This window comes from Ranitomeya variabilis, chromosome 2 (genome assembly GCF_051348905.1).
Source record: "Ranitomeya variabilis isolate aRanVar5 chromosome 2, aRanVar5.hap1, whole genome shotgun sequence".
Taxonomy (NCBI): Eukaryota; Metazoa; Chordata; class Amphibia; order Anura; family Dendrobatidae; genus Ranitomeya; species Ranitomeya variabilis.
The window spans coordinates 152,021,469-152,049,271 of NC_135233.1; the positions used below are offsets into that span (position 1 = coordinate 152,021,469).

Genomic DNA, 27,803 nt, shown 5'->3' on the forward strand with positions numbered 1-27,803 from the left:
TGAGTATGACGGGGGAGGATGAGCCATGCGATATTCACCTGTGCCCGTTCCACCGACGTGCTGTGTCTTCCACGTCCTCTGCCTGTGAAGTTCAGGTCAGAGGGTGTGATGACATGGTTAGTGCACACCCTCTGCCTAAACAGTCACTGTGAATATCACAAGTGCCGGTGTCCTGAGCCAGTGGCGACTCCGGCACCTGACCCCCATAGCACGCCAGTGTCCCTTCCTGCTCAAGCCCCCGACTGTCGGCGCCCAGCAATGAGAGGTGAGTATGTCAGATATTTTTAATCACAGCAGCAGCATATGGGGCATATTATTTTATGGAGCATCTTATGGGGCCACCAACCTTTATGGAGCAGCATATGGGACATATTATTCTATTGAGCGTCTTATGGGGCCATCAACCTTTAAGGAGCAGCATATGGGGCATATTATTCTATTGAGCGTCTTATGGGGCCATCAACCTTTGTGCAGCATTATATGGGGCATAATATTCTATGGAGCATCTTATGGGGCCATCAACCTTTGTGCAGCATTATATGGGGCATAATATTCTATGGAGCATCTTATGGGGCCTTCAACCTTTTGTGTAGCATTATATGGGGCATAATATTCTATGGAGCATCTTATGGGGCCATCATTAACCTTTTATGCAGCATTATATGGGGTATATTTTAATATGGAGCATCTTATGGGGCCCATCATGAACTTTATAAAGAATTATATGGGGCTCCTGATTCAATATGGATATTCAAAAACACTTAACCTACTGATGTCTCAATTAATTTTACTATTATTGACATCTATTTTTATTTTTGAAATTTACCAGTAGCTGCAGCATTTCCCACCCTAGGCTTATACTCGAGTCAATAAGTTTTCCCAGTTTTTTTGTGGCAAAATTAGGGGTCTCGGCTTATACTCGAGTATATATGTTAATAATTTATTGTACATCATAATGTTGCACTGTGAAACACAGTGGGCAACCAGGAGGTCTGTGTATAGGCAGAAACCTGTCAATACAGAGGAGCGGGCAGGGAGAAGCCACTGTTACTCAAGCGGTGTAAGTGATTTTTTATGTTTGGCTGCTGTCAAAAACTAATAAGATGCTTTTTTTTTGCAAAAACTAGATTTTGCTTCGCCTTATTTTAAGAGCTATTATTTTTCCATATTTCTGCTGAGAGTCCTGAGTGGACTTGTTGTTGCGGGACGAATTGACGTTTTAATTGGTACTATTTTCGGGCACGTGCCATTTTTTGATGGCTTACACTATTCAGATTTTTGTGAGGCAGAATGAACAAATGTCAGCAATTCAGGAATTGTTTTTTTTTTCTTTTTTATGCCATTCTGCTTGTGGTAAAATTGAAAAGGCAGCTTTATTACTTCGGGTCAGTACGATTGCAGTGATACCACATTAATATATTTTTTTATGTTTTGGCGCTTTTACGAAATAAAAACTATTTTATGGAAAAAAAAGAATTATTTTTGCATCGTTGTATTCTGAGAGCTATAACTTTTTAATTTTTTCACTGATGGAGCTGTATGGTGGCTTTTTTTTTGTGGGACAAGAAGGTATTTTCAGTGATACCATAATTATTTATATTTTTTTATTACGATTTGTTCGGTGGTATGATGAAAAAGAATACATTTTTGCCTTGTTTTTTATTGAGTTTTTTATGGTGTTCACTGAAGGATTTAACTAGCTTGACAGGTTTATAAGTCAGGTCGTTCCGGATGCGGTGAGCCGAAATATGTGTGAATAAACGCACTAGAGAAAGGAAAAAGGTTCAAATAAGTCAACAGACACTCAGTCACGAAGCTGTGTCCCTTGTGCTGTACAGCGTGGAGCCCTACAATATATGCCAACTATATTCACTATATCTTTACCTACTGGCGTGCCTGGTAAAACTAGCCGCCTATTACCTGTTAATACCCTTAAATTTAGAACAAGTGAATGGTTGTGGAATATGGGTTCACCTTCGGTACAGCACAACAACTTACAATCTTACAATAATTTAACTCTATTTCCCCAACCAAACACTTCACTGCCCGGTTATGACTTCAGTGAACTGAAGAATAATCCTTCCCAGGCTACAACATGAATAAAAATGAAGTACCTGCTTAGCCCAAAAATAATAAAGGTTGAAAAACTTGAAAAAATATCAAATAACTACAGTGGCTTGAGACAGTATTCACCCCTCTTGGCATTTTTCCTGTTTTGCTACCTCTAAGGGCTCTTACCTCACCCCTTGGCGTGTCTCCTATCTTCTCTAAGCATCTCTACCCATGGTATATGATTCCTTAGCACCGGTGCTTTGCCTTTGGCAAATTTCTTTGGAAATTCCTTTCCCATGCTTTGCTTTGAGCTTGTGAATCTATTGCTTTTTACCTTGCAGCATATTCCACAGATTACTGTGGGCAGGCTCGGTTCACACTTGGTTGGGACTTTGGGCGTATAGCCCAAGTCAATATCATGAGAGAACTATTGGTACCATTATTGATGGTATTGAGCATGCTAAGATAATACTGCAGTTTACTATATCTATTATATGGGGTTATATCAACATATACATATGACTACAGGTTAATGTGTGTTATTATTTTGGTTCTTTTCTTATATTTGTAATATTAAGAGCCTGTATATCATTCTGTTATTGGGGTTATGGTAACTATGGATAGGAGACACTATATATTGGTACATTATTGTTATTTGATCAAGCACTTTATATGTTAATTATGCTGTTCCATATACATTATATATAGGGGTGATGGTCATTTGGTCCTGTATTCAGGCCTTGTTTTAAGTGGTTTTATTATGTGTTTGTCTTTTTTGAGGTGCAATTAAAGTTTGATATATTTTTTGTAAATTCTATGGGTGTGCATAACATTATTGGTCCAGTCTTTTCTCTCTTGTGGTTCTATTATTCATTACAGACCAGGTTTTTGCACCCTGTTGTCATGACCTATACAGGCGTGCGAGTTTGACCAAGACACTCCAAAACATATACATGTTTCCCCTTAAATCACTTGAGTGTTTCTTCAGCAGTATGGTTTGGGTCATTGTCTTGTTGGAAGGTGAACCTCCGTCCTGGTCTTAAATCACTGACAGACTGAAACAGGTTTTGTTCAAGAATATTTCACGGCATCAAACTTCCCCTCGACTCGGACCATTTTCCCTTTTCCAGCTGCTGAAAAACATCCCCACAGTATGATGCTGCAAACCACCAGGTTTCTGTGTGGATGGTGATCTTGGAGTGATGAGCTGTATAGGTTTGGCACCAGACTGTTATGAATTCCGTTTTCGGGCTCCCTCCTGTGGTCGTGAATGGTACTTTGGTGAGTTCTGTCCTTGGATACCCTCTGGTGGCTTTAAGTGGAACTGCTGATCTTTGAGGGTGGCTTTCTCAGCTGCCTCGTTTATTGTTGCTTCTGGCTTCCCTATTTAACTCTGCCCAGGTCGTTAGTTCATGCCAGCTGTCAATGTCTCAGTACTGGTTCAGATCTCTCTTGGATTTCTCAGATGACCTGTCTACTCCAGCAGAAGCTAAGTCCCTGCTAGTTTATTTGCTGTTCATTGGTTTTTGAATATATTTCTCAGTACATGCTATGTTTCTAGTCCAGCTTGCTATTATGATATTTCCTTGCTAGCTGCAAGCTCTGGGGTTGCAGAGCTGCACCTCCACACCGTGAGTCGGTGTGGAGGTCTTTTTGCACACTCTGCGTGGTTTTTGTAGTTTTTAATACTGACCGCACAGTTCCCTTTCCTATCCTCTGTCTATCTAGAGAAAATTTGGCCTCCTTTGCTAAAATCTGATTCATTCCTGTGTTTGTTACTTCCTTCTTAACTCACAGTCAATATTTGTGGGGGGCTACCTTTACTTTGGGGAATTTCTCTGAGGCAAGGTAGGCTGCTATTTCTATCTTTAGGGGTAGTTAGCTCTTAGGCTGTGAAGAGGCGTCTAGGGAGAGTTAGGCACGCTCCACGGCTATTTCTAGTGTGCGTGATAGGATTAGGGATTGCGGTCAGTAGAGTTACCACCTCCTCAGAGCTTGTCCCAGGTTTTCTGTTTTAACCATCAGGTCATTTCGGGTGCTCCTAACCACCAGGTCCATAACAGTACAGCTGGCCTCAAAGTGTTAATGCATCTCAAAAGAGGGATAAGAGAAGTTCTGAGGCAATTTTTTTTTCTTTGCAGCTTGTTTTGTCTTTCTTTTCCCCTTAACCTCTGGGTGGTTCAGGACTCAGGTGTAGATATGGATATTCAGGGTTTGTCCTCTTGTGTGGATCAACTCGCTGCAAGAGTACAAAGTATACAAGATTATGTAGTTCAGAATCCGATGTTAGAGCCTAGAATTCCAATTCCTGATTTGTTTTCTGGGGATAGATCTAAATTTTTGAATTTCAAAAATAATTGCAGACTGTTTCTTGCTCTGAAACCTCGCTCCTCTGGTGATCCCATTCAGCAAGTAAAGATTATTATTTCTTTGTTGCGTGGTGACCCGCAAGACTGGGCATTCTCCCTTGAGCCAGGAAATCCTGCATTGCTTAATGTAGATGCATTTTTTCTGGCACTTGGATTGCTTTATGACGAACCAAATTCTGTGGATCAGGCAGAAAAGATCTTGCTGACTCTATGTCAGGGTCAGGATGAAGCAGAAGTATATTGCCAGAAGTTTAGAAAGTGGTCTGTGCTTACACAGTGGAATGAGTGTGCCCTGGCAGCAATTTTCAGAAAGGGTCTTTCTGAAGCCCTTAAAGATGTTATGGTGGGGTTCCCCACGCCTGCTGGTCTGAATGAATCAATGTCTTTGGCCATTCAGATTGATCGGCGTTTGCGCGAGCGCAAAGTTGTGCACCATTTGGCGGTGTCCTCTGAGCAGAGGCCTGAGCCTATGCAATGTGATAGGACTTTGACCAGAGCTGAACGGCAAGAACACAGATGTCAGAATGGGCTGTGTTTTTACTGTGGTGACTCCTCTCATGCTATCTCTGATTGTCCTAAGCGCACTAAGAGGTTCGCTAGGTCTGTCACCATTAGTACTGTGCAGCCTAAATTTCTATCTGTTACTCTGATCTGCTCATTGTTGTTGTACTCTGTTATGGCATTTGTGGATTCGGGCGCTGCCCTGAACTTGATGGACTTGGAGTTTGCCAGGCGCTGTGGTTTTTCTTTGGAGCCTTTGCAGAGTCCTATTCCCTTAAGGGGGATTGATGCTACGCCATTGGCCAAGAATAAACCTCAGTACTGGACTCAGCTGACCATGTACATGGCTCCCGCACATCAGGAAAATATTCGCTTTTTGGTGTTGCATAATTTGCATGATGTTGTCGTGTTGGGTTTGCCATGGTTACAGGTTCATAATCCATTACTGGATTGGAAATCAATGTCTGTGTCTAGTTGGGGTTGTCAAGGGATACATAGTGATGTTCCTTTGATGTCAATTGCTTCTTCCACTCCTTCTGAAGTCCCTGAGTTTTTGTCGGATTACCAGGATGTATTTGATGAGCCCAAGTCCAGTGCCCTACCTCCTCATAGGGACTGTGATTGCGCTATTAATTTGATTCCTGGTAGTAAGTTCCCTAAGGGCCGACTGTTCAATTTATCTGTGCCAGAACATGCCACTATGCGGAGTTATGTAAAGGAGTCCTTGGAGAAAGGGCATATTCGCCCGTCTTCGTCACCGTTGGGAGCAGGGTTCTTTTTTGTGGCCAAGAAGGATGGCTCTCTGAGACCCTGTATAGATTACCGCCTTCTCAACAAAATCACGGTCAAATTTCAGTACCCTTTGCCTCTGTTGTCTGATTTGTTTGCTCGGATTAAGGGGGCTAGTTGGTTTACCAAGATTGACCTTCGAGGGGCGTATAATCTTGTGCGTATTAAACAGGGCGATGAATGGAAAACAGCATTTAATACGCCCGAGGGCCATTTTGAGTACCTGGTGATGCCATTCGGGCTTTCTAATGCTCCATCTCTGTTTCAGTCCTTTATGCGCGACATCTTCCGGAAGTATCTAGATAGGTTCATGATTGTATATTTGGATGATATTTTGGTCTTTTCGGATGATTGGGAGTCTCATGTGAGGCAGGTCAGGATGGTGTTCCAGGTCCTTCGTGCTAATGCGTTGTTTGTGAAGGGGTCTAAATGCCTCTTTGGAGTTCAGAAGGTTTCCTTTTTGGGCTTCATTTTTTCCCCTTCTACTATCGAGATGGACCCTGTTAAAGTTCAGGCCATTTATGATTGGACTCAACCTACATCTGTGAAGAGTCTTCAGAAGTTCCTGGGCTTTGCTAATTTTTACCGTCGCTTCATCGCTAATTTTTCTAGTGTGGCTAAGCCTTTGACTGATTTGACCAAGAAAGGCGCTGATGTGGTGAATTGGTCCCCTGCGGCCGTTGAGGCTTTTCAGGAGCTTAAACATCGTTTTACTTCGGCCCCTGTGTAGCGTCAGCCAGATGTTTTGCTCCCTTTTCAGGTCGAGGTTGATGCTTCTGAGATTGGGGCAGGGGCTGTTTTGTCTCAGAGAAGTTCTGATGGCTCTTTGATGAAGCCCTGTGCTTTCTTTTCTAGAAAGTTTTCGCCTGCTGAGCGTAATTATGATGTCGGCAATCGGGAGTTGTTGGCTATGAAGTGGCCATTCGAGGAATGCAGACATTGGCTTGAGGGAGCCAAACATCGCGTGGTGGTCCTGACTGATCACAAGAATCTGACTTACCTCGAGTCCGCCAAGCGGTTGAATCCTAGACAGGCTCGATGGTCACTGTTTTTCTCCCGTTTCGATTTTGTGGTCTCATACCTTCCGGGATCTAAGAATGTGAAGGCTGATGCCCTTTCTAGGAGTTTTTTGCCTGATTCTCCGGGAGTCCCTGAGCCGGCTGGTATTCTCAAAGAGGGGGTGATTCTGTCTGCCATCTCCCCTGATTTGCGGCGGGTGCTGCAGGAGTTTCAGGCTGATAGACCTGACCGCTGTCCAGTGGAGAAACTGTTTGTCCCTGATAGATGGACTAGTAGGGTTATTTCTGAGGTTCATTGTTCAGTGTTGGCTGGTCATCCTGGGATTTTTGGTACTAGAGATTTGGTTGCTAGGTCCTTTTGGTGGCCTTCCTTGTCACGGGATGTGCGTTCTTTTGTACAGTCCTGTGGGACTTGTGCTCGGGACAAACCTTGCTGTTCTCGTGCCAGTGGGTTGCTTTTGCCTTTACCTGTCCCGAAGAGGCCCTGGACGCATATTTCCATGGATTTTATTTCTGATCTTCCTGTCTCTCAGAGGATGTCTGTCATCTGGGTGGTTTGTGATCGGTTTTCTAAGATGGTCCATTTGGTACCCTTGCCTAAATTGCCTTCCTCCTCTGATTTGGTTCCATTATTTTTTCAGCATGTGGTTCGTTTGCATGGCATTCCGGAGAACATTGTGTCGGACAGAGGTTCCCAGTTTGTTTCTAGGTTTTGGCGGTCCTTTTGTGCTAAGATGGGCATTGATTTGTCTTTTTCTTCAGTGTTCCATCCTCAGACAAATGGCCAAACCGAACGAACTAATCAGACCTTGGAAACCTATCTGAGATGCTTTGTTTCTCCTGATCAGGATGATTGGGTGACCTTCTTGCCATTGGCCGAGTTCGCCCTTAATAATCGGGCTAGTTCTGCTACTTTGGTTTCACCTTTTTTTTGTAATTCTGGTTTTCATCCTCGTTTTTCTTCAGGGCAGGTTGAGCCTTCTGACTGTCCTGGTGTGGATTCTGTGGTGGACAGGTTGCAGCACATTTGGACTCACGTGGTTGACAATTTGACGTTGTCTCAGGAGAAGGCGCAACGTTTTGCTAACCGCCGTCGCTGTGTTGGTCCCCGACTTCGTGTTAGGTATTTGGTTTGGTTGTCTTCTCGTTATGTTCCTATGAAGGTTTCTTCTCCTAAGTTCAAGCCTCGTTTCATTGGTCCTTATAAGATTTCTGAAATTATCAATCCTGTGTCGTTTCGTTTGGCCCTTCCAGCTTCTTTTGCCATCCATAATGTGTTCCATAGGTCGTTGTTGCGGAGATATGTGGCGCCTATGGTTCCTTCTGTTGATCCTCCTGCTCCGGTGTTGGTTGAGGGGGAGTTGGAGTATGTGGTGGAGAAGATTTTAGATTCTCGTATTTCGAGATGAAAGCTTCAGTACCTGGTTAAATGGAAGGGCCATGGTCAGGAGGATAATTCCTGGGTTGTTGCCTCCGATGTCCATGCTGCCGATTTGGTTCGTGCCTTTCATTTGGCTCGTCCTGATCGGCCTGGGGGCTCTGGTGAGGGTTCGGTGACCCCTCCTCAAAGGGGGGGGGGGTACTGTTGTGAATTCCGTTCTCGGGCTCCCTCCTGTGGTCGTGAATGGTACTTTGGTGAGTTCTGTCCTTGGACACCCTCTGGTGGCTTTGAGTGGAACTGCTGATCTTTGAGGTTGGCTTTCTCAGCTGCCCTCGCTTATTGCTTCTGCTGGCTTCCCTATTTAACTCTGCCCAGGTCGTTAGTTCATGCCAGCTGTCAATGTCTCAGTACTGGTTCAGATCTCTCTTGGATTTCTCAGATGACCTGTCTACTCCAGCAGAAGCTAAGTCCCTGCTAGTTTATTTGCTGTTCATTGGTTTTTGAATATATTTCTCAGTACATGCTATGTTTCTAGTCCAGCTTGCTATTATGATATTTCCTTGCTAGCTGGAAGCTCTGGGGGTGCAGAGCTGCACCTCCACACCGTGAGTCAGTGTGGAGGTCTTTTTGCACACTCTGCGTGGTTTTTGTAGTTTTTAATACTGACCGCACAGTTCCCTTTCCTATCCTCTGTCTATCTAGAGAAGATTCGGCCTCCTTTGCTAAAATCTGTTTCATTCCTGTGTTTGTTACTTCCTTCTCAACTCAGTCAATATTTGTGGGGGCTACCTTTACTTTGGGGAATTTCTCTGAGGCAAGGTAGGCTGCTATTTCTATCTTTAGGGGTAGTTAGCTCTTAGGCTATGAAGAGGCATCTAGGGAGAGTTAGGCACGCTCCACGGCTATTTCTAGTGTGCATGATAGGATTAGGGATTGCGGTCAGTAGAGTTACCACCTCCTCAGAGCTTGTCCCAGGTTTTCTGTTTTAACCATCAGGTCATTTCGGGTGCTCCTAACCACCAGGTCCATAACACCAGACATAGTGTTTACAGTGCTGGCCAGAAAGTTCAATTTTGGTCTCATCTGACTACAGCACGTTCCTCCATACATGTCTCCCACATGTCTTTTGGCAAATTCAAAAAAAGGTTTATCATTTTTATGTGTAAGTAAAGGCTTTTTTTCTGCCCACTCTTACATAAAGGCCAAATAGAGTGTACGGATTATTGTGGTCATATGGACAGATATTCCAGTCTCTGCTTGGGAACTCTGCAGCTCCTTCAGGGTTAAGTTTGGTCTCTGATTAATGCCTTCCTTGCCCGGGATGAGAGTTTTGGTGAGCAGCCCTCTATTGGCAGATTTGTTGTGATACCATGTTCTTTCCATTTGATGAAAATGGATTTGATGGTGGTCTCGGGGATCATCGGAGTTTGGCATTTTTTTAGAACCCAACCCTTACTTGTACTTCTCAACAACTTTGTCTCTGACTTGTTTGGAGATCTCTTTGGTCATCATGGTGTGGTTTGGTTAGTGGTGCCTCTTGCTTAATGGTGTTGCAGCCTCTGTGGCCTTTCAGAAAAGTTGTGTATATACTGACAAATCATGTGACATCTGGACTGCACACAGGTGGATTTCCTTTCACTAAGCATGCAACTTATAAAGGTAATTGCCTGCACCAGAATTTTTTAGGGGCTTCATAGCAAAGTGGTAAATACATATGCACATGCCAATTTTTAGTTATTTGATCCCATAAATTGAACTTATGCCCATATTATTCTCATTTTACTTCACCAACATAGACTATCTAGTGCTGATTGCATCACACACAAATCAGATTACAACAATATTTAAACACAAGCTGTAATGTAACAAAATAGGTAAAAAGCCAAGGGGGTGAATGCTTTCACAAACCACTGTATAATGTTCCTCTGATTTCTCCTGGGCAAGCTCAGGAAAGGCCTAAAGTCCGCTGTGTGCTTTAACAGCACCTAGCTGTGAATTGGAGATTAACAGTAAACAATAACTGTCCTCAATTACAAAGAAATAGATGACACAGGAGCGAAACGAGATGCTGATCTTGGCAAAAATTGTGGCCTGAACGGTCCATGTCCTATCTAACTACAGGGACTGTCTCAGTCTTAGGCTACTTTCACACTAGCGTTAACTGCATTACGTCGCAAATGCGTCGTTCTGCCGAAAAAACGCATCCTGCAAAAGTGCTTGCAGGATGCGTTTTTTCTGCATTGACTAACATTAGCGACGCATTTGCGACGCAATGAAACACGTCGCAACCGTCGGGCGACGGTTGCGCCGTGCTGTGGCGGACCATCGGGAGCAAAAAACGTTACATGTTTTTTGCTCCCGACGGTCCGCTTTTTCCGACCGCGCATGCGCGGCCAGAACTCCGCCCCCACATCCCCGCTCTTCCCCGCACCTCACAATGGGGCAGCGGATGCGCTGGAAAAATGCATCCGCTGCCCCCGTTGTGCGGCGAAGACAGCGCTAGCGTCGGGGACCTCGGCCCGACGCACTGCGACGGGCCGAGCCCGACGCTAGTGTGAAAGAAGCCTTAGGTATTTTGGCACCAAAATGTGATAACGTGCGTGCACGGTTACCCACTGTGATTGGGTTATTTGGCTGGCCTCTGTATGTATGTGACAGCCCCCCTGATTGGCTGTACTACAATATGTGCTTGGATTGCTGCAGGGCACTTATGGGGAGCTGCCACGCCAGGCTACATTAGCTAGTTGAGTGTGCAGCATGTGTGAAATGGCGCTGGACATTATTATTTTTTTTTTAAGTGCAAACCGTAAATCATATGAAAGATTGTTCGAATTCACATGAAACCATGGATTTTAGGAGATTCAACTTAAACTCGATCCATCGCAGATCAATCTGTTCATCTCTACGCGTTAAGATTTCCCCATAGATCTTAAGCTTGAAGATATTTTTAAGGCTTTATGGATGGCTTTCTCACCAGGGGAGTTTTGATCTTATGTATCTAAAGGAGGGAACGAATTTATCAAACATCATTAGCCAATACAATAAATTTGGTGTTTTAAGACATTAAGTTTACATGTGTACAACTATGGGACTTGCCCTAAAATTCTGACAGCAAAAGAAAGTTACACATTTTGTTGCTCACATGTTTTGCACATAAATTTGCAACGTTTTTAGTTTTACACTGTTTTCACAATGCTTTTGAAAACTAGGCATGAACATTTACATGTAGGGGCATTTCCTAAACTAGTTTTAGTACAGAGCAAGCTGGTGAAAATGTCAAGAAATTTGCCAAGAGGCATAGGCCTGTCCATGAACCAGAATGTCATATTTCTCCAAGTGCTGGAGTAGATTTCCGCTGTAATTTATACCACTTGCTGATACAGCAAATTTGCTAACTATAGCGGTGTTAAGAAAACATGAAGCGTTACTACAATGCAGATAACACATGTGGGGTGATTCTTCATCCCAAACAAAATCCAAGTACAAGAAGGCGACCTCAGCATCCAAACACAGAAACAGCAGCAACCTTTTACCTGTAGTATAGACCAGGGCCAGTATCGGCTTGACAAAGACCCATATCTACAGCAGAGGTCAAAATGTTGCTGCTCTTTTGATATTTGGGATGCCATAGTGAAGAAAGTTGATCACAATGTTGTGGCATTTTTCACCAGCTTACTCTGTACTAAAACCAGTGTAGGAAATTTCCCCCACATGGTGTAAAACTGTTACAGTTTTAGTAAATTGGCCTAACTGTATCATGACAGATCTATGTCAATGACAAGCTTGTAATAAAGATTTTTTTTTCAATACGAGAAATAGCACCACTCTTGTCCCAAGACTGTGTGTTGTATTACAGTTCTCTCTATACCCCACTGCACTGAGTGGTCGCTCCAAAGAAAATGGCAGCTAAAAATTGCGTCATTTGTCTCACTGATGAAAGAACAGTCAAAAATGTTGCATACTGTTGCTCAAGTTCCCAAAGCCAATGATGTGATGAAGCCACGTCCTATAGACATGTACTACAATCTGAATATGCTCATTTACAAGTTTACCAACCCCAAAACCCTAAAATGTGTAAAAGGTTCATTGATTGTCCTTGTACCTGTCAGTGAGATATTCAATAAAATGTATTCTACTCACCCGTCTTCCTTCCAAAAACTTTAGAGCTGCACCAATGTTTGCCACCCAGTGAATGCGCTTCAACTGCTTCCCTTGCTCACATGGCTGAAACATTATATGAGAGTTAGTTTTTGCTTGCTCACCAGATGAATGAAAACAACAGCACTGTCATTCATAATAATAGTATTTTATTCAAGAAACGGTCAATTATTACACCAAAATCCACGACACACCCAATATATATATAAATACTAAGGCTAAATTCACACTTCCATTTGCAGATTTCATTTGTCGGTTCCGTCTTAGGTCTAGACCAGGGGTGCTGAACCTCAGGCTCCAGGGCCATTTACAGCCCTCGATGACCTTTTGTCAGGCCCCTGAGCAGATTCTCAGGGACCACATTCTTGGGCAAGGAGCTGTATTTTGATTGTCACCAGCTCATTAATTTCTTCTTGCTCTGTTAGCACACACACGCAGTGTTCACTACTGAACACTGAAGGGCAGAGGTGTCAAACTGCATTCCTCGAGGGCTGCCAACAGGTCATGTTTTCAGGATTTCCTTAGCATTCCACAAGGTGCTGGAATCATTCTGTGCAGGTGATTAAATTATCACCTGTGCAATACAAGGAAATCCTGAAAACATGACCTGTTGGCGGCCCACGAGGAATGCAGTTTGACACCTCTGCTGAAGGGCATGCAATGAAAGATTGCGCCCTGAAACCAGTGCCAGAATCAGGATGTACTTTGTGGGCAGAGTTTGTACGGCCCCCGAAGGATGGTATAAATATCCAAATGGCCCTTGGCAGAAAAAAGATTCCCCACCCCTGGTCTAGACAATCAGAATTCATGTGTAATGTGGATCAGTTGCATTACTGATGCAAACAGAAGAAGGACCAATGGCTATTATGCGGTATATCAGAGTTCCATTTGGTGTCAGTTTTTAGAACAGAAGTAAAATCCCATATGCAAAACATTTTATTTTGCTGAAAAAATAAACACAAAAAGGACCAAAATCAGACCCCTTAATAATCAATGGGTCACTCTGATTCCCTTTGCATTCTTAAGTACTGGATCCACTTTACAAATAAATTCCATTTGTCTGTTTGTTTAAATGAAATAAAAAGGAATGTATAAAAGGAAATGTGAACTTAGACTAAAAGTGTGAAATATAAAAAAAAAAGTATACTTGTTAGACCGGATTCACACATCAGCGTTTTGCAGCCCGATGCTGATGGACGGGATTGCTGCGGGTCTCCGAACCTGAACTCGACAGTCATATGTGGGTCTGGAGACCTGTGGCCAATCCATGAAGCACATATGTAGGATTACGTCCGAAAAACAAAAAATTAGTGAAAGATGGTAGGTCGTATTGACAAGTCAGTATTTGGCCACTGCTTCCTCAGTAGTTGTAAGCCAAAATCAGGAGTGGACTCATAACTGAAAGAATCACACACCTCTCCAGTGTTTTGGTGCAGCCTGGTTTTGACTCAGGCTACTTTCACACTAGCGTCGGGCTCGGCCCGTCGCCGTGCGTTGGGCCGAGGTCCCCGACGCTAGCGTTGTCCCCGCCGCACAACGGGGGCAGCGGATGCATTTTTCCAGCGCATCCGCTGCCCCATTGTGAGGTGCGGGGAAGTGCGGGGAGGTGGGGGCGGAGTTCCGGCGGAGTTCCGGCCGCGCATGCGCGGTCGGATAAAGCGGACCGTCGGGAGCAAAAAACGTTACATGTAACGTTTTTTGCTCCCGACGGTCCGCCACAGCACGGCGCAACCGTCGCAGGACGGTTGCGACGTGTGTCATTGCGTCGCAAATGCGTCGCTAATGTTAGTCAATGCAGAAAAAAATGCATCCTGCAAGCACTTTTGCAGGATGCGTTTTTTCGGCAAAACGACGCATTTGCAACGTAATGCAGTTAACGCTAGTGTGAAAGTAGCCTTACACATACTGACCAAAAATCAATGATGTGTGAACAAGGCCTTAGTGTTTTGAAGGGCTGTGGCTCTAGGTTGTGTTCTCTTATCTGCGACACTGAGGAAAAGATGGAGGACAACATTTTTCCATCTTCTTCATTCTGTGAATGCACAGATGTCATCCGAGTGTAGTCCAATGTTTTCCATGCACCCATTGACGTAAAGGGAACCTGTCACCCCCCCAGGTGTTTTTAACTAATAGAGCCACCTTGTGCAGCACTAATGCTGCATTCTGTCAAGGTGGCTCTTTTACTTCGGGTCCCTGCAAACGCTGAAATAATCGCTTTTATAATGTGCCCCTCATACCTGAATTTGTCAGGGGGGCATGTCTTTTCCCCCCTGACAAAAACTTACAGCGCAGGCCCCGGGGACGTTCAGGAAGGAAATGGAGGAGGTGCCCGGCGCACGGAGGCCCTGAGTGATGGCTGGGAGGCGTTTGTGTCAGGGTGGAAAAGACATGCCCCTCTGACAAATTCAGGTATGAGGGGCACATTATAAAAGCGATTATTTCAGCGTTTGCAGGGACCCGAACTAAAAGAGCCACCTGGACAGAATGCAGCATTAGTGCTGCACAAGATGGCTCTTTTAGTTAAAAACGCCTGGGGGGTGACAGGTTCCCTTTAAATACGTGAGTGGCATCTGATTTCAAAGTGAAATAACAGCATGCTGTAATTTTTTCACTGGCAGGGCAGATTCTGTCAGTGAAAAAAAAAATGATGCATCGGCCCTGCCCACTAAATACCATTTTTCCAAGTGCTATCTGATAAAAAAAAATTAGATTATTACATTCATGCGATGTATACACTTGTGTGAGCGAGCCCTAAGGGAAATAATACCTTTCAAACTTTTGATCCATTTTTTCTCTATTCCTGTCAGTGATAGTCTGATGAAGTTGCAGTAATTTTTCAAGGGCATAGACAAATATTTGTTGAGATATTGCAGTGGTTATGAAGCAAAATCCTAAATCAAAAAATTCTCTGAAGCGTACCCTAGCAGTTAAAGGGGATTTCCAGGACTTAAAAAACAAAAAAAAGTGCGCAAACACTAACAGGCAGGTAGTAGCTGCCTGTTGTGCCCAGCGCCATTGTCCTCTGTCACATCAACAGAGCGGTGGTTTCTTGTCCAGTTGGCAGGGCCGGACTACTGGTTTCATGCTGATTGACAGCCGGCTCCCCGCTGCCTAATTGGGAGTCCCGCCTGGTCAACTTAAAGAGAAACTGTTGCTCTGTTGACAGGGAGTAGCTGAATCTCTGGCAGGAGCGGTCAATGACCGGCGCCGATTACAACAGGAAGGTAGTTGCCTCTGTTAGCAACTACATGCCTGTTAGTTTTTAGACACATTTTTTTTAACTCCTGCATATCCTCTTTAAAGAAAACAGTATTTTTATTATTATTTTGGAAATACATTCTTGACAGGCGGCAGCTTTTCCATGAGACCAAAGAGTTTTCTTCAGCATGTCAGAGGTTTTCATTTACTTTGTGAGGACCTTTCTGCATCTTTACCTATGATCTTCTCATGACTATTTCTGTCATATCAGAAAACAACTGACCATTTTTTCCCTTGTGAGATTCATGGTAAGGAAAAATATACGGTACTTCAGATTTTATCATATCACTGTTCAGTCACTCTGCATTTAGTCACCTACCAGCTTTTGTCCAGATAAGACCTCTAGTAACGCAAGCAGCTTCGTCCCGTCTTTTATATCTTCAAAAAGATCATTTATGAGTAGTGGAGGGTTACGCTGTAGGAAAAGGAAACAGGAGTTGAATACCTGACAACCTGACATACAACATACAACCCCTGGCAAAAATTATGGAATCACCAGGCTTGGAGGATGTTCATTCAGTTGTTTAATTTTGTGGAAAAAAAAGCAGATCAGAAACATGGCACAAAACTAAAGTCATTTCAAATGGCAATTGTCTGGCTTTAAGAAACACTAAAAGAAATCAAGAAAGAAAAATGTGGTAGTCAGTAATAATTACTTTTTTTAGAACAAGCAGAGGGGAAAAATTATGGACTCACTCAATTATGTGGGAAAAAATTATGGAATCACCCTGTAAATTTTCATACCCAAAAATAACACCTGCATCAAATTAGATCTGCTCGTTAGTCTGCATCTAAAAAGGAGTGATCACACCTTGGAGAGATGTTGCACAAATTGCACTGACGTGAATCATGGCTACAACATGAGAGATGTCAAGTGTAACAAAGGAGAGGATTATCAAACTCTTAAAAGAAGGTAAATCATCACACAATGTTGCAAAAGATGTTGGTTGCTCACAGTCAGCTGTGTCTAAAATCTGGAGCAAATACAAACAACATGGGAAGATTGTTAAAGGCAAACATACTGGCAGACCAAGGAAGACATCAAAGCGTCAAGACCGGAAACTTAAAGCAATAAGTCTCCAAAACAGGAAATGCACAACAAAACAAATGAGGAACGAATGGGTGGAAACTGGAGTCAGCGTCTGTGACCGAACTGTAAGAAGCCGCCTAAAGGAAATAGGATTTACATACAGGAAAGCTAAACGAAAGCCATTAACAGAAAAATACAAGTTTACAATGGGCTAAGAAAAAGCAATCGTGGACTGTGGATGACTGGATGAAAGTCATATTCAGTGATGAATCGCGAATCTGCATTGGGCAAGGTGATGATGCTGGAACTTTTGTTTGCTGCCGTTCCAATGAGATTTGTAAAGATGGCTGCCTGAAGAGAAGATGCAAATTTTCACATTCATTGATGATATGGGGCTGCATGTCAGGTAAAGGCACTGGGGAGATGGCTGTCATTACCTCTTCAATAAATGCACAAGTTTATGTTGATATTTTGGACACTTTTCTTATCCCATCAATTGAAAGGATGTTTGGGGATGATGAAATAATGCATCCTGCCATAGAGCAAAAACTGTGAAAACATTCCTTGAAAAAAGACACATAAGGTCAATGTCATGGCCTGCAAATAGTCCGGATCTCAATCCAATTGAAAATCTTTGGTGGAAGTTGAAGAAAATGATCCATGACAAGGCTCCAACCTGCAAAGCTGATCTGGCAAGAGCAATCAGAGAAAGTTGGAGCCAGATTGATGAAGAGTGCTGTTTGACACTCATTAAGTCCATGCCTCAGAGACTGCAAGCTCTTATAAAAACAAGAGGTGGTGCAACAAAATACTAGTGATGTTTTGGAGTGTTTTTTTTGTTTGTTTGTTTGTTTTTCATGATTCCATAATTTTTTCCTCAGAATTGAGTGATTCCATAATTTTTTCCCTATGCTTGGTTAAAAAAGTAACCATTAATGACTACCACAATTTTTGTTCTTGATTTCTTTTAGTGTTTTTTAAAGCCAGAAAGTTGCCATTTCAAATGACTTTAGTTTTGTGCCATGTCTGTGATCTGCTTTTTTTCTACAAAATTAAACAACTGAATGAACATCCTCCAAGGCCCAGGGATTCCATAATTTTTGCCAGGGGTTGTAGAACATTTCTCTAGAGAGGTACGTGCTAACTTATGGTGTACAAGTAACAGAGAGATTACATCAGATTAGACAGAGTAAGGCTTTGCTCCCACTATGAGTATTTGGGGCAGTTTTTGACTCCAGAAATTCATGCACAAATAACGCACCATTTTACAGCTCTAGCAAAATATATGGGATTTATATAAATCTCATTATCTCATGTCCACTGTGTGTTTTATGCTGCAGAATCTGGTCTGCAGTGTGATTATGAATTCCAAATACGCAACTTGTCAATTCCTCTAAATATGCATTTTATTTGGAGATTTTCCCCATAGACTTGAATGAGATGACAAAAATCCACAGTTAAAAGGATATACGCTTTTATTGCAATGGTAAAACAGTAATAATCCGTGTATTCCACACGTGACTATTCCAAATTAAGTAACAGTAAGTACCCAAAACAAATCATGACAAGCTAGAGATAAAAACTACAGCTGAAAGAATTTCATGAAAACACCTAAAAAAAACTAATTCAAAGACCCAATGGAAAAACACAAGTAATGTAATTTAGCTAATAGGTGCAAAAATGCTGCAAAACATCTACAACAAAAAACACACCAAATGGGAACTCACACAGGAATATGTAAAAGAAAATTTGAAACTACTGTAGATAATTTCCTACAAATTCTTAAGGTGACACACTTATGGTAAAAAACGGATACACGGACTATACACTGATGACGCAATGATGGTAAAAACGGATACTCGGACCAAACACTAATGATAAACTGATGGTAAAAAAGGATTCGCGGACCATAAACTGATGACACACTGATGGTAAAAGCAGATACAAGGACCACACACTGATGACACACTGATGGTAAAAACAGATACAAGGACCACACACTGATGACACACTGATGGTAAAAACGGATACATGAACCACACACTGATGACACAGTGAAGATAAAAACGGATACATGGACCACACACTGATGACACACGGATGGTAAAAACGGATACACGGACCATACACTGATGACACACTGATGGTAAAAAACAGATACACGGACCATACACTGATGACACACTGATGGTAAAAAACGGATACACGGACCATACACTGATGACACACTGATGGTAAAAAACAGATACACGGACCATACACTGATGACACACTGATGGTAAAAAACGGATACACGGACCATACACTGATGACACACTGATGGTAAAAAACAGATACACGGACCATACACTGATGACACACTGATGGTAAAAAACGGATACACGGACCATACACTGATGGTAAAAACGGATACATGGACTATACACTGATGACACAGTGAAGATAAAAACGGATACATGGACCACAAACTGATGACACACTGATGGTAAAAACGGATACACGGACCATGCACAGATGACACACTGATCTAAAACACCGATGACACCTGTACCATTTTTTCATGTACATGTTTAACACAGATATGTGAATGAGATCTAAGGTTAAGTTCACAAAAGCATTAAAAAAAAATAAGTCTGATTTTAATTCAGAAAAAAATGGACGATTATCATCTGTATTATCATCCCTATGCAATACGTGTGGCATCGGTGTTTCTACATCAGAAGATAATAACATTTTAAAGACCAAATTCAGTTTTCTAATTACACTGTATTCATAAAAATCAGATGATATATGGAAGATCCATATGGGATCCGATTTTCTCTCGAACATCTATAAAAAATTACCAAAATATTGCAAATATTTGCCATAAGCAAGACGGGTACATTGGAGTTGTATACATTTGTCCCAGTGTGTGTGTATAGGATTAGTTTGACCGGGGCAGATATCAGTGATGACGAGCTCTGTACACCACTGTGGAATATGTGGCACTATATAAGCAACTGGAAATAATAAGGAAAAAAAATTCTGCTGAAACATGATGAAGCTTTCAATTTCTGCCAATGACTGTATTATTATGTCATGGAGGAGTGGTAAATTATGCTAAGGGACTAATGTTTCACTAACTGCGAAAGTTCAGGATGAGATGTCATAATAGTTTCCAATGGCTGTGCCAGTATCACGTCCAATTATCACAAAACACTAAAAAAAATATCCCATCCGTTGTAATGTTTGCTTTGACAGAATGTCTCCGTGCTTCCTCTCCACTTGTACTGCAGGCGGGAACATGGAAATGACATAGAATGTTTTCTCACTGAATTATCCTTACATTCTCATGTAACATTTTTTGCATATGTGCATTAAGGCTTCTTTTATCAAGATCGTTTAGTTAGGGCTCATTAAGACATCAGTTTTTCACATACGAGTTACTTACAGTGCCTTGCAAAAGTATTCGGCCCCCTGGAAATTTTCAACCTTTTCCCACATATCATACTTCAAACATAGAGATACCAAATGTAAATTTTTGGTGAAGACTCAACAACAACTGTAACAAAATTGTGAAGATGAACGAAATTTATTTATTTTAAATTTTTGTGGAAATTCAAAAACTGAAAAGTGGAACGTGCAATATTATTCGGTCCCTTTACTTTCAGTGCAGCAAACTCACTCCAGAGGTTCATTGTGGATCCCTGAATGATCCAATGTTGTCCTAAATGCCTAATGCCTAATGATGATAAATATAATTCCACCTGTGTATAATTAAGTCTCCCTATAAATGCACCTGCTCTGTGATAGTCTCAGGGTTCTGTTTGAAGCACAGAGAGCATCATAAAGACCAATGAACACAACAGGCAGGTCCGTGATACTGTTGTGAAGAAGTTTAAAGCCGGATTTGGATACAAAATGATTTCCAAAACTTTAAACATCCCAAAGAGCACTGTGCAAGCGATCATATTGAAAGGGAAGGAGTATCATACCACTGCAAATCTACCAAGACCCGGCCGTCCCTCTAAACTTTCATCTCAAACAAGGAGAAGACTGATCAGAGATGCAGCCAAGAGGCCCATGATCACTCTGGATGAACTACAGAGGTCTACAGCTGAGGTGGGACAGTCTGTCCATAGGTCAACAATCAGTCGTACACTGCATAAATATGGCCTTTATGGAAGAGTGGCAAGAAGAAAGGCATTTCTCAAAGATATCCATAAAAAGTGTCATTTAAAGTTTGCAACAAGCCACCTGGGAGACACACCAAACATGTGGAAGAAGGTGCTCTGGTCAGATTAAACCAAAATCAAACTTTTTGGCAACAATGCCAAATGATATGTTTGGCGTAAAGGCAACACAGCTCATCACCCTGAACACACCATCCCCACTGTCAAACATGGTGGTGGCAGCATCATGCTTTGGGCCTGCTTTTCTTCAGCGAGGACAGGGAAGATGGTTAAAATTGATGGGAAGATGGATGAAGCCAAATACAGGACCATTCTTGAAGAAAACCTGTTGGAGTCTGCAAAATACCTGAGACTGGGACAGAGATTTGTCTTCCAACAAGACAATGATCCCAAAGATAAAGCAAAATCTACTATGGTCCACAAATAAAAGTATCCAGGTGTTAGAATGGCCAAGTCAAAGTCTAGACCTCAATCCAAACGAGAATCTGTGGAAAGAGCTGAAAACTGCTGTTCACAAACGATCTCCATCAAACCTCACTGAGCTCGTGCTGTTTGCCAAGGAAGAATGGGCAAGAATTTCAGTCTCTCGATGTACAAAACTGATAGAGACATACCTCAAGGGACTTGCAGCTGTAATCGCAGCAAAAGGTGGGGCAACAAAGTATTAAGTTAAAAGGGACAAATAATATGGCACGCCCCACTTTTCAGTTTTTGAATTTCCACAAAAATTTAGAATAACCAATAAATTTCGTTCAACTTCACAATTGTGTTCCACTTGTTGATTCGTCAGCAAAATTTACATTTGGTATCGTTATGTTTGAAGCATGATATGTGGGAAAAGGTTGAAAAGTTCCAGGGGGGCGAATACTTTCGCAAGGCACTATAGGCATCTTTCATCAGAGAACTCGTACCTATTATGATCCGTTCTTTTTTGCCTGTGAGAAAAATTGATGAAAGTGATTGTAAAATTTGACCCCCTAACCAATAACTGATGTCTGAATGGCTTTACATACAGTTCCATTAGTACGCGCTCACACGAGCGTATAACACAACCAAGTGATATCCGATGTTTTATCAGATGGCACTTGGACCAATATTATACGATGGGGCAGTACTGATCTGGATTTTTTTCTCATGCCGATTTGGCATAAGAAAAAAATCACAGCATGCTGAGTGTGGCTCCACAAATAGGATCACGCAGATGTCATCTAAGTGCAGTCCACTTTACGACAATGGAGAAGATGGAGAAATTAAGTTCTCTGTCTTCTCAATAACTGTGACATGATTTTCTCAGCCAAGAGAACAGGATCACATTAAAACAACGTTTGGCTCAAACTCGGATCAGTGTGGTAATAAATCCGATTCTTTCGGAAGAGAGAATCATCGCTCGTGTGAGCAAGTCCTCAGGCTAATCTTGGTCTATATGTCCTATTAAAATCCAGACCCAAAGAGATCAAATACCAGAGTACAATTATTTAAATTTTTTTGCAAAAAAAAAAAAAAAGAAAACTTCCTATAGCAGTTTCAGTTAATTTTCAGACCTCTCTTAGGCCTCCTTCACACGTCATGATATTTCCAATGCTGGAGAAACTAGTATGGTGCTGTCTATGTCAGTGTGGACAATCCATGTGCTATCAGTGTGCTATCCATGTGTCTGTATGTACCATACATGTTCCATCCCTGTGCCCATCCGTGTGACCCATACTGTAATAAAATGCAGAATAGAAATGACACGTTTAGATGTGCTATCTTTGCACGTGAGAACCCAGCTGCTGTGATGAATGGTGACATCAGTAAGATTACTGCAGCTTACAGCTGCCAGGTCTCACACTGTGCAGCGCGAGAGCTGGAATGATGAGCAGTGACATCATCACCCTCATCATTCCGACTCTCACGCTGCCCTCTGTGTGACCCAACGGCTGTGAACTGCGGTAACCTTAGTGACATCACCGCTCATTATAGCAGCTGGGTTCTCACGGAGTGCAGCATGAGAGCCAACAGTGGCTGCTGCTACAGTCTATGGCGATTTGCTCTCTGAACGGGGCTCAATACGCTGGACAAAGAAGACGGGGATCATCGTGGGTCCTCCATTTGGACTACAGCGGACCAGCGAGGATTATTTTTATGATTAATGGGTGAAAGGGGTAAATTATCAGGAGTGATTTTTACAAACAAAGGACTTTTGTGTGGGTGAGTTTATTTCTTGTGACTATGGGGTTATTCATGGGGTTGTCTGACAGACATCTCTCCATTACTAACCCCAGGGCTTGATGTCAGAGCCAGCTGTTGTCATCAACCCCACAAAACCATTACCCCGATTGCCACAGCATCAGGGAAATCGGGAGGAGCGGAGGTTTAGTGCCATAACTGCAACAAGGCAGCAGAGGAAATTTTTAAGACGGGGTTCACCACACCATCCCCTAGGTCAGTAGTCCCCAACCTGCAGCTCGGGAGCCACATGTGGCTCGCGGTCCCATGAATTGTGGCTCGTGACTGTCTGCCAGCTTGGTGCATTAGCTCCTGGTCTAGCAAACAGGTATGAAGAGCACATCTCAAAATGGGGAATTTTTGAGTAGCACTGCACAGAAGAGCAGATCTGGATGCACATATACTGGTCTTAGGGGTTTAGAGATGTTTTAGGTATGCAGGATGATATTACCTATTAGAGGAGGTTCTTGAAGCTGGATGCGGTGAACTAAACCGTGAGCACTGCTACATAGGTGCACGGGTAGGTTCCCACACCTTACACTATACGTATAACAAAACCCGGCACTCAACTTCAATGTGGATAGTTGGAAGATTTATTCGTAGTACCAACAAAAACGTTTCGGTCAAAGTCTGACCTTCCTGAGTTACAAGTTGCGAGGGGATATCAAAGGTATGTAGAGATAGGTCCTTTTGAAATACAATCCTATTGGAGTCACTTCTACGTCAGTGACCTGCTCCTGAAATCAGCTAGGAGCTTACACGTGTCCGGAGTTAGACGCGGAGTCCACCGCTAGTCCTTACGTGTGCTGGAGTGACGTAACACTCACCGGCACACGTAAGGACTAGCGGTGGACTCCGCGTCTAACTCCGGACACATGTAAGCTCCTAGCTGATTTCAGGAGCAGGTCACTGACGTAGAAGTGACTCCAATAGGATTGTATTTCAAAAGGACCTATCTCTACATACCTTTGATATCCCCTCGCAACTTGTAACTGAGGAAGGTCAGACTTTGACCGAAACGTTTTTGTTGGTACTACAAATAAATCTTCCAACTATCCACATTGAAGTTGAGTGCCGGGTCTTGAAGCTGGATGCGACAGTGTGTTGGCAGTCCTTGATGGGAGAATACTGAATTGGGGCATTGTGGTAACCCCTGGATCTCAGTGTACTGCTTTGGAATGATTTCTGTTGAAAAGCTTTGGTTATCATTATACCCGTAATGGGGGCCTTGGTTGACACTACTTTGAGGGGGACAGGAGCAGGACGTTGCTCGTGACCTGCTCTCAGAACTGAATGTGGCTCTCTAGGTCAAAAAGGTCAGGGACCATTGCCCTAGGTGAAAACTAGGTGTGTGCTTTTCCCCACAGCATTACTACAATTTCCTGACTTGCCAGCGGTCTCCTGACTCAAATTCAAAGTCCTAATGGGCTTATATGAAGCTATTGAGTTTGAGTCCAGAAGGGAGATGCAGAATATACAGCACAGATTAACATTACCAAGGCACTTAGACCACTTGCTCTTCTGCTCGTGAGTAAATTCTTGTTGGAGTTGTAGCTTACACGGTAAAAACATTCTTGAAATTTGGGTGACTAATGAATAAAACAATATTTTCCTTCCATGTGGCCACTGTATCAGATTAGTGGTGTTGTTTCACTCTCCTTGTACATTATATATGTACCACTTTGTATGTTCACCATTGGCTCCCATTGTAAGAAACTTATGCCAAGCAGGATATGTTTTTTTTTACCGTACACTTACACTGAACCAGACTGCGCTGTAGATACAGGGTGGGCATGTACCAAAAGGTCACTGTTTTGGCACACACCATGTGCATGGAACCCTATGGATATTTTCAGCATAGATGTGATCACAGAGCCTTAGACGTACAAATCAGGACAATTTCCTGGCATAAACACGTATATAGCCCAAACGTGAGGTGCACCATTTACAAATAATAAATCACAAACAGCTTAAGTTCAGTTCTTCATTAAAACATTCCCTTTATTTGATTATACATTCAATAATGTAATTCACTTTTGATTTGCAACGTACTAAACTTAATTACATAAGATGGAACGATCGTTCCTGATAATTTAATTCTCCCCTCAAGTCTTGATTAGCATTTCAGTCGCAGGGGTAGACTGTATGAATTGTGCTGAATAAACAGTCACGGCAGTAAGAGCGATCAAGTATCATTGAGGGAAGGAAGGACAGGAGAGGACAAACGTTCCGCTGAGTAATGCTGTTTGGTTAGATAATTGTTCACATGAGCCTCTGCAATTTCTATTCATTTCACAAGACTAAAAAGGGGATGGTGCTCTGGTTTAGTCAATAGCGCCATGGTAGAAAACGCCGTATTTACAGCGGCTGCTACCGGAGGAGATGCACTAAGTATGATCCTATTCATCAGCTATTTATTGGGATGCTGCTTAGTGGAAACAATGTCTGTGACAAATGTCAACTCTGTTACACATGTGAGGTTTTGTCATAACTCATAACTCGGGTTATGTCATTTTTTGGAGTGCTGCCTGCTTTTCTTATATTATATTATATATAAATAAATATATATATATATATATATATATATATATTTAATATATTAATATAATATATTATTATATTAGCATTTGAGCACTATGATTTGGTTTGGACAACAGATTGAGTGGCCATCGACTTCCCTACAACACAATAGCAGGGAACCATTGGATTGCTATGACAGCACTCGTGCCTGTCATGTGATCTCCTCGGTAATAACCAGTCTGTAGCTGGGCGTAATAGAAGACAGTGATTTTACTATATACAGCAATAGTAAGCACAGTGCCGGCACTTTGTTCTCCTCTCTCACAGCATCTAACATCAAGGATCCAGGACATCTCCAGAGGGTGGCGATGCAAGAAACTGTATGTAACTGTAGCGCCACCCCCTGACTACACAAAGGGAGATCAACACTGTAGAAGTGAGTGCAGCCCCAGCTCCCTGTAATTTAGCTAGATGGGGAGAAGTATAGGGTATTGTATAACAAAGATAATTACAGCAATGATTAAAGTGTAAATATAGATATTTATACAAAGGGCATTTTACTTACCAGACCACCCTTTTAATATTAGTACTGTGATTTATATTAGTTATAGGTATGGTGGTAATATTCAGTCACTATCTGGTGACAATGTATGGTCACGGTGTTGTGGTTTTATTTTTCTTTTGTATGTGGCATTATTGGTATATAAGTCTTGGTATAGTGGATTTTACTTAGTAATAGGATTTGGACAGTATGTGGTAGTAGCACATTGTTGTGGTGTGGCAGCATTAATTGTCTGTGGTATTATAGGTTTATTCATCTTCATATTATGGGTTTTGTTCAGAAATAGTTTGGAATTAATGTTTGTTGTTTGGTAACTACAGGCAGGACTTTATAACTTGGAAAATAATCTTTATTGTTTTTTTCTGTCACATTTACAGTATATATTGCATTTGTATTTTTTTGGAAAAGGCGACTAACACAGATTATCAACGTTATTGGGGCCCACGCAACTGAAGAACATGCTAGTTAGTGTGTGTGTAAGGTTGGAGGGGGGGGGGGCAAGGTCCATATTTTGCTCTGAGGCCTGTAGGACTCTAATTAAGCCTATGATAACTACAGTAATTAATCATGATCTATAATAAAAACAGAAAATGTGATGATAAAAGTAATTATAGTGCTTTAATACACATGCAACATCTCTGAAATAATATCACAATGTAACTGTACATTACAACCTACCTTGGCCAAATGTGAATTGATCCATTTGGTGAAAGTTCTCTTCTGAACTGCTTCTTGCTCATCTGTTGAAGAGAATAGAAAATCATGGTAATATTTCAAATGTCAGTGGTTATGGCATATTTCAGTCAATATTACTGCGTAAAGATATAAGGAAGATTGCCAAGCTTCCATACACAGGGAACAGCAGTGGGCCTCTTACCAAGACTGCCTTAAGGCTTAGGCCACACTGGAGAGACACCGACATTCAGCTTCATAGGACAAGACACACTTCAGATGGTCCAAAGGGTCAGATCAAATAAGCTGCTAATGTCAAAAATGCCAAGAGAACAACCCACACCAAAACACCGAGATTTACTCACATGATCTCATTTTAGACAGTCTAAACTTAAACTAGACAGGGCAGTGTAGCACAATAAATTTGGTAGATATTTACACTGTTTACATCACTTATTAGTTTCACTAATCTACATCCCCTCGTTGAGAGAGTAAAAAAAATGTGTCTATAAAGCATAATTAATGATACAAGGAATAAAAGATAGATTTTTGTACAAATTACTCCTTAAAGGAAACCTGTCAATCTCCCCCCCCCCCCTCCCACGGCGTTTTTAACTATAAGAGCCATCTTGTGCAGCACTAATGCTGCATTCTTTCAAGGTGGCTCTTTTATTTGGGGTCCCTTCCAACGCTGAAATATTTGTTTTTTAATTTGCCACCCATACCTGTAGTCTTTCTGGGGGGGCATGTCTTTTCCCCCCAGACACAAATGGATGGTTGGTAGTAGCTCACCTGTATAGTCAGGGAAGCTGAAGTCTAGTTAGAGCTCAGGATTTCATTTGTGTTTTACATGGAAAGGATTTGCATTTACTTTGCACACTGAGAACAATAGTAGCCCTGTTGGCACCTAGCGTCTATGACAACCTCTCACTGCATTGAGCCCATTTTTGCCTACAAGCAAGCAGCAAATCCTCCATGGTAGATATTCTCATATTTTGTAACAGACTCCCATCAAAAATGTTACATAATATCCCCTAAAATATGAAAATCTCTAAAACACTGTTTATTTTGTCACAATAAACTAAATATATTCCATTAGAATATCCAGGGCA

General features: G+C 42.1%; 1 protein-coding gene across 4 annotated transcripts in view; it reads right to left on the reverse strand.

The window, feature by feature from the left end:
- SYNE1 (spectrin repeat containing nuclear envelope protein 1) overlaps positions 1-27,803 on the reverse strand; it is a 667,130-nt gene that overhangs the window by 473,307 nt on the left and 166,020 nt on the right. For all 4 annotated transcript variants that reach the window (XM_077283091.1, XM_077283090.1, XM_077283089.1 and 1 more), the window contains 3 exons: positions 26,698-26,759; positions 15,847-15,942; positions 12,252-12,335 (listed from right to left, as the gene is read on the reverse strand). In XM_077283091.1, coding sequence (XP_077139206.1) covers positions 12,252-12,335; positions 15,847-15,942; positions 26,698-26,759 — 242 coding nt within the window. The remainder of the gene's footprint in view (positions 1-12,251; positions 12,336-15,846; positions 15,943-26,697; positions 26,760-27,803) is intronic.